Source organism: Austrofundulus limnaeus, unplaced genomic scaffold (genome assembly GCF_001266775.1).
Source record: "Austrofundulus limnaeus strain Quisiro unplaced genomic scaffold, Austrofundulus_limnaeus-1.0 Scaffold2396, whole genome shotgun sequence".
Lineage (NCBI taxonomy): Eukaryota > Metazoa > Chordata > Actinopteri > Cyprinodontiformes > Rivulidae > Austrofundulus > Austrofundulus limnaeus.
This window is the reverse complement of record NW_013954798.1, coordinates 9049-16620: the sequence shown is the minus strand read 5'-3', so window position 1 is coordinate 16620 and position 7572 is coordinate 9049. Positions and strand designations below refer to the sequence as shown.

The 7572-nt window shown below is 49.5% G+C and overlaps 1 protein-coding gene across 2 annotated transcripts in view; it reads right to left on the bottom strand.

The window, feature by feature from the left end:
• The window catches only part of LOC106510916 (zinc finger CCCH domain-containing protein 13), a gene marked incomplete at its 5' end in the record, with an annotated part of 10271 nt that extends 3038 nt beyond the window's left edge, over positions 1 to 7233 (bottom strand). For both annotated transcript variants that reach the window (XM_013999650.1, XM_013999649.1), the window contains 10 exon segments: positions 523 to 723; positions 823 to 963; positions 1035 to 1631; positions 1711 to 2985; positions 3199 to 3395; positions 4294 to 4819; positions 5799 to 6029; positions 6102 to 6545; positions 6627 to 6979; positions 7066 to 7233. In XM_013999650.1, coding sequence (XP_013855104.1) covers positions 523 to 723; positions 823 to 963; positions 1035 to 1631; positions 1711 to 2985; positions 3199 to 3395; positions 4294 to 4819; positions 5799 to 6029; positions 6102 to 6545; positions 6627 to 6979; positions 7066 to 7233 — 4133 coding nt within the window.
• Positions 7234 to 7572: the final 339 nt, after the last annotated feature.

Sequence of the window (7572 nt, the reverse complement as noted above, 5' to 3'; positions counted from 1 at the left end):
AATTATGTCAGTTTGGGTCCTCCACACTGCAGAACTTGGAAAAGGTAGTTCAGTGACTGAATCAGGTGTGTTGGAGCAGGGAAAAATGTAAAACATGTTGGACTGTGGCCCTCGAGGACCATGATTGCCCACCCCTGGTCTAGCAAAATGCTACATGCAAAAACAAACAAAGCCTTCCTGGCAGTATTTCTTCTGGCGCATGTGCTGACGGTATGAATTGGGCAGTGACGGTCCATGTTACACAACCTAGTCTGGACCAACATTCAAATGTGCTACAGGCTACAGTTGACTCTAGTTTTGTTCACAAACTGAACTTTTCCCCAAAAACCTTCCAAACAAACCATAATCGTTCAAAGTTTTTCTAATGAAGATTTAAGCTGCTCCCAAGCATGATGAGATTATTTAACCACACTATAATCATCTGCAATGGTTTCAATGTTAGCCTCTCTGACAGCAGAGGTTATGAATAGTTTGGATGTGACCTTTTCAAGCTCGTGATCATTGAAGAACCTTTAGACTCACCTTTAGGATCGTCCAGCTCAGACTTGCACACCTCTTTGACTTGTTCCATCAGTTCAGGACCCGCAAGCCTCTTGGAGACGCCGGCCCTCAGCAGCACAGCCCCAGGGGTGAAACGTAGCAAGGCTGCACCTGCTGCCCGAGGTTCCTGTTTCTGTTTGGGCATCAGACTGGACCAGTCTACATCGATCACATCCAGCGGACCTGCCGGCACATGGAGGTGCAGATTAACTGTTGTGTTTTGTTTGTGAGAAACGGCAGCGAAGACGAGCGAACGGACTGATCCAAGACATTTATTCATACCTGTAATTTTCTCCTCCTCCTGCTGATCATCTTTTTTCTGACTGTCAGCCAGAATTTCATCCAGCTCATCGTCACTGATGGGTTCATACTCTTCACCGACAGATGCGACTGACTGCTCGTCTTCTTTTTCATCCTCTTCTCCTGGAAAACAGTGCTTTATTTAAAACCATCAAAACGCACATTGAGACATAAAAACAGTTTTAAAATCTTACCATCAACACTTTCCGTCTTCTCAAGCTCCCTCTGATCTCCCACAGTAAGATGGCTATTACTGGGCTTCTCTGGTTCTTGAGGACTGAAGGCTTCTTTGGGCAGTAGAGGCTCGTAGTCGCTCCTGTCCTGCCTCATCACTTCTCCTCTCAGGTCTCCTCGTCCTGGAGCTCTTGGATCGCCGTGCGCTGGCAGATCCATCAGCATCCTCTCCCGCTCTCCTCGGCCGTCTCTGTCCCGCTCCCTCTCTCGCTCCCGTTCGTGCTGCTGGATGAGTCCTTCAGGGATGAGGCGGTCCCTCTCCCTCAGCAGAGGTTCTCGACCTGGACGCACAAGCAGGGGCTCCCTTCCCCTGCTCGGCCAGTCTCGAGGKTCTGGTTCCCAGTCCCTCTGTTGCTGGATGGGTTGCTGGAGGTGCAGAGGCTGTGGCGGAGGTTGCTGAGGCCGGTGGTCCTTTCGCTCTCTGTCTCGGTCGAACGGCTCCCTGTCTCTCTCCCGTTCTCGGCTGTCGTAGGAACCGGCGCGGGACCTGGACCTGGCCTGCCTCTCGGAATCAGGAGAGCTGCGTCTCGAGCTGTGGCTGCGGGAATCTTGCCGATCTGCGAAAGAAGAATGGAGGTTTTTGTTACAGCCACGCCTCACGAGACGCCAATGCTGATCAGGTTTTTGTTCACATACCTGATGAGGTGCTGCGGCTGGGCTCCCCCCTCCTCAGCTGATCAATTCGTGATTTCCTCTCCACCCCCAGTGGATCGCTCACCGCCAGCTTCTCGCGCTCTCGATCTCTCTCGTGCTCTCTTTCTCGCTCTCGGTCCCGAGAGCCAGATCCCTGCGGCCTGCCCCGGCGTGAACGCGGACCCTGAGGGTCCTCGGGGTGAGCGGGCTCGTCAGAGGGCGATCGCAGGCGTCGAGAAGACGTACGGCTCTGGTTGCTGCCCATGCTGCTGCTGCGCGTCTGCTCTGGAGGGGGTTTGCGGAGCAGAGGCTGTGACATGAGAGGCTGCAGGGTCATCGTTTGGAGCAACATCGGGGGGTCCTGGGAAAGCAGAGGGGCTATGGGTGGTGGGTTACACCTCTCCCTTTCCCTGCCCAATCTGTGACCGCCGCCTCTCCTCAACGGCTCCATCAAAGTCCTCTCAGCGGGAGCCGGGGGAGCTTGTGTTTCCATCAGGCCTCCTCTGTCTGCTGCATCATCGTCGTCATCTGTCCAATCACTGAAATTATTCCTTTGAGAAAACAAGGCAGACTCTGCAGACCCTCCAGCTACGTGGTGGTCTGGCCTGATGGAGGGCGGCGGTGTCCGGGGACCTCTCTTCCTCTTATTGTGAGGCTGATGGGCTGAAGCGTCCTCCTCAGAAGCATCGGACTCGCCTCCTCGTGAGCGCTTCCTCTTGCGGTCGTGCGCCTTCTTCTTGGCTCCTTTTCTCGGGGAGTGTAGAAGCGGGGGCACCTCTGCAGGGGCGGCGGCTGGAGGCTCGGGGTTGAAACGGTCTGCCGCTGCCGCCACCGCAGCCAGACTGCTGCCACCGGCGACATCCTCCTCTTTGCGGCCCTTCTTTAAACCCTTCCTCTGGGACTTGGTCTTCTTTTTGCCCTCTTCGTGGGTCTGAGAAACAGCAACGTCTCTGTCTTCACCAGCAGTGGCAACAGCTGGAGGAGGAGGAGGAGGAGGAGGGGGAGGAGTTGAATCTCTCTGGTCTCTGCCTCTGCTTCGAGAGTCGGACGGCGCGTCCGTCAGGTACTCTCCACGTCTGTCGCCTCCTCTGCCTCGATCTGCTCGGGCCTCCAGCTCCTCGTGGCGACCGCGCGCCTCCCGCTTGTCCACGGCTCCCCTGCGCTCCTCCTCCTTCCAGTGAGCGGCCTTTTCGCTGRGCGCAGCACTTCTTGGAGGCGACCTTGACAAGGAGTCCTGAGGCCTCACCACCTGGCTCAGCAGACGATGCTTGTCCCCGCCTGCACACAAGACGACCATGGAGACATCTTAAGAAAGCAGTTACGTATTAACATGTTAGCTAAGAATATTAYCTTTGCTAATTTGGAGAAACAGCTAATGATGGAATCTCAAGTCATATAAATTAAAAAATTTATGCATTTCCACAAAGAGTTGTGGTTTATTTATCCCCATTAATCAGAAGTGTGTCCCTTTTTCAAAAAGACGTTTCCTACTGTCAGATGGAGGCGGACACACTGGGCTGAGGAGGAGGGGCTGTGGGTGGGGCTTGGCCTGCCCTCGGCCAGTCAGACGCTCACTTTTGTCCTCAGCGCTATTGTAGCCGTCGCTGTCTGCCGGGCTGAAGTCCCGCGCTGCTCGTTTAGGCGAGGGTCGGGGGCTCGGGCTCCTCTCCACCGTCATCCTCTTCCGACTGAAGAGAGAACAAAAGAGGGCAGTTAAAGAAAAGCAACAGACTCGTGAACGACAAAACCTGTGTGTAGCACAGAGGTGATCATAGGATCACTCACTTCATGCTAATGTAAAAGAGATGAGAATAAAGAGAGTAAAACTTTGTGATTCATCAAGGTAAGATTTCTCTTAAGTGACTAAATGAACAAACGAAAAAAACAAACAAATAAATAAACAAACAAACGAATGAATAAACGAATAAATGAATGTATAGTGGTCACCTCGAGGTGGAATGCACAGTTCCACCTGTCTTTAACTTGGTCTCAGAAGGCCTCCTTCACAGAGACAAAAGTCTGTTCGAGTTAAAGTCATAACAGGTTTTCTTAAACAGAAGAGACATTTTATTTTTATTTTGATAATAAACAGAATAATCTTCTTTTATTCATAATTTTATCGATGTATAAAAAAGAAAACACAAAAAGAATGTTATTAAAATGTTTTATTGTGCTTTGATGTAAATCACTGCTTGAACTGTGAAACCACAGTAATTGATTATAGATTTGTAAGTTTAAATATTTTACTTAACTAAACTTTGCATTATGGTTGAGCTTTGTTTTGAAACATTTTATAATTATTTTATTCTGAATCATTATAATGAATGTTCTGTATGAAATAATAAATTTTTATATAAATAAAAAGAAAATGTCTCTTTTCTGTGCAAGAAAACATGATGTGACTTTAACTTGAACAGAGTTCTGTCTCTCTAAAGGAAGCCTTCTGAGAGCAAGGTCAAAGACAGGTGGAACTGTTTATTCCACCCTGAGGTGACCACAAATGAATAAATGAGTGAATGATGAATGAATAAATGAATGAATGAATGAAGTCAGAAAAAGACTGATGAACATTTAAAAGTGACGTGCCTCATCTTACGATCGTCCCGGGTGTCTCGAACAGGTCGCTCATCCCTGGCATCCTCCCTCCTCTCCCGTCTCTCCTCCCTCCCCCTCTCTCGCTCCTCCCACTCCCGCTGCCTCTCCCTCTGCTCTCTCTCCCTTTCCCTCTCCCTCTCCTTCCTTTCCCTCTCTCGTTCTCGCTCCTCCCTCTCCCGCTCCTCCCTTTCCCGTTCTCGCTCCCTCTCCTCTCTTTCTCGCTCCCGTTCCCTCTCCCTCTCTCGTTCCCTTTCCCTCTCCCTGGCTCTCTCCCGCTCGGCCTCCCTCTCTTTCTCCCGCTCCTTCTCTCTCTCTCTCTCCCTCTCGCGCTCACGCTCCTTTTCCTTCTCCCTCTCGCGCTCTCTGTCCCGCTCCCTTTCCCTCTCTCGCTCCCTGTCTCGAGCCCTGTCATCCCGCCGGTCGTCTACTCGGTCCGTCCTTCGCTCCTCCCTCCTCTCGTCCCTCTCAGACTCCTCTGACCTCCTCTGGTATCTGCTTGGAGAAGTAGCTCTTTGGTCTGAGGAAAACAACAACAAACAAACAAAAAAACAAACAAAAACAGAAATCATTACTGATTAATAGTCATTTCCAGCTCTGGGCTTTTCAGCAGCCTGTCCCTGCTGAGTTACAGGTTTTAAAGTTATTTTTGATCTATTGAGATGATAATTTCCCAAATTTTGAACAGAACGCTGATAAAAAACAACCTGAGATTCCTCTCAGTGTTGGAGAACATCAACGTTTCTGTTACCAAATCAGATTACACCAGTCCGCAGTATACTACAGCTTAACTCAACTAATCCTGCCAGAATTCATCTTTTACTTTTGACTGAGGTCATTCAAAACACCATCTTAAACAAGTAAGACATTTACTGACAAAAACCTTTCCATAGGACCCAGCTTTAAAAGTCCTGAACTGTTTATTTAAATTGCCTGTCATATTACATTTTTGTAATAAACATGAATGCATTTTGTAAAAAATGATCGCAAATTGCAAAATAAAAAATAAACATACTGAGTCATTCAAATATTCAGTATGAAGAAACAGGAAGTGATGTCAAAAGGGGAATGTCTGCATGTAAACAGAGCGTTACAGCAACGGACAACAGCACAGTTAATCTGACGTTTCTTTGGATTTTGAGTCATTATTAGAGGGATGAAGAACAGTCAGAGTTCAAATAATGTTTGAATAAAACAAAGACTAAAGAGTTCTCATTCTTAAAGAGTTCATCTTTGATGTCACTTCCTGTTTCACTTTGGCTGGGCTAAGTTCAAAAGAAAATATGACAGTTAAGTGACAAAATGAGTAAAATCATGAGCATTATGCCAATATTTTTAAAAAGAAAAGTTATTTTCTTTGACTTTTTGTATTTGCAGTTATGCACATTTTAACCACTTTAACACGGTGCTTTACCGTCTGCCTCTTCTCACTCGCTACTTGTGATTTTAGGTTTTGCCAAAGTTTTAATTCTGATTTTTCTCCCAGCCATGATGCCCACCTCTCTCTCTGTTGTCTCTGCGATCCCGCTCGCCATGTCCTCCCCTTCTGTCGTAGGACGAGTCTCTGGCGTGCTCCTTTCTRTCAGTCTCGTAGCGATCTCGGTCCAAAACCCTGTCAGAGCTTCGTTCTGCAGTCCTCTCCACACTTCGTTCCCGGACCCCACTACTCCGTGACTCCCAGTTATCGTAGCTGCCATCCAGTTGGGAGCTTCGGGAGTTTCTGTTTGAACCTGAGACAGACAGACACGTTTAATTTCCCTGTGCTAAGATTTTGATTTTGTCACAGATACATTAACACTTACCTTTATCAGATGGTTCTGTGGCACGCCCTCTTCCTCTGTCGTTCCTGTCAGCTCTGTCGGTTCTGCTCTCCGTCCTCACTTCAGCTCGACCTCCGTCGTCACGTCCGTGAGCTCTAACATAAACCCTGTCATCTTGAGCCGGGTCCTCCTTCCTGTAGGCGTCACTCCGCTCCCTCTCCTTCTCCCTCCCCCTCTCCTTCTCCCGCTCACGCTGTTCGAGCGACTCTCGACTGGAGCGCGTCTCTGTCCTGCTCTCTCTCGAGTCCTTCGCATCACGGTTGTCTCGATTATCCCGAGCCGTTTCTTTTCCCCGATCACGAGCGTCCCGTCGATCTCGAGCCTCTCTGGTCTCCCTGTCGTCTCGAGCGTCCCGCAACGACAGCACTTCAGAGTCGTAGTCTCGGTCGTCGCGGACACTCTCCTTTTCCCGTTTGCTTCGGATTTCTGTTCAGAGAGGAGGAAAATAATAAATCTTTAAAAACCAATTAAATACTAAACAGCTAAAACTAGAACAAAGAAAGATACCCTCTTTGTGCTCGTGTCTGCGCTCCTGTGTGGGTGGACTCCTCTCTTTGTCCCCGCGACTCCTCTCTCGGCCCCTGGAGCGGCGCTGGCTGGGGCTCGACCTGTTGGACCTTCGATGGGGCGAGGAGGCGTCGTGGGAGGTCGGGGGCGACCGAGAGCGACGAGAGCGCRGAGGTGAGGAGGCGGACGCCTGAGCCGCGGTGCTTCGGTGGTAGGCGGGAGAAGAGGAGCGACGCCGACGGGGCGAGGGAGAGTGATGGTGGGCGGAGGAACCCGAGTGGGAGGACGGGGAGCGCTGGGAGTGGTGGCGAGGAGGACTGGGACTGCGTTGGTGGTGCGGAGGGGAAGGAGACCTGCAGAAACCAAACAGTGCTCAGTAATATTAACCATTATTTACACGTCTCTTCTCTATTATAAAACAGATMCTGTAGACACCAACCTCTGGGGTGGGGAGGCGAGTGATGAGGTTTTATGGGACGAAACTTTGGGAGAGGTGGATTTCTTCCTCGCTGCAGGTGATGCTCCCCTGGAAGGAGATGACACGCTGCCAGAACGCTCCTCTGACGTCAACGCTCGCTTGGCCTTATGGGAACTGTCCGACCTTTCCCTAAACCACAAACATGCAAGATGACAGCTTCAGCTAAGGCTGAACAACCAACATTAAGACAACTTATTAAAAATAAAGACATTGGGCCTCATGGAAGAACATGTTCGTATTCTTCTCCTAAATTTCTCTTACTTTTGTTCGTACAAAGGGTTCGTACGAACATGTCACGTCAGATTCAACAAACTCTTCTATCTTCAGGAAAAGTGTAAATGAGCATCATAAACTGATGAATGCCACTTGTTCATATTCAGCTGCTCGTGCACGAGAGATTAGCAAAATTACCACCCTAAAAACACCAAATAAGGCTATGTTTCCTGCCCCACATACCAGGAAATGTAC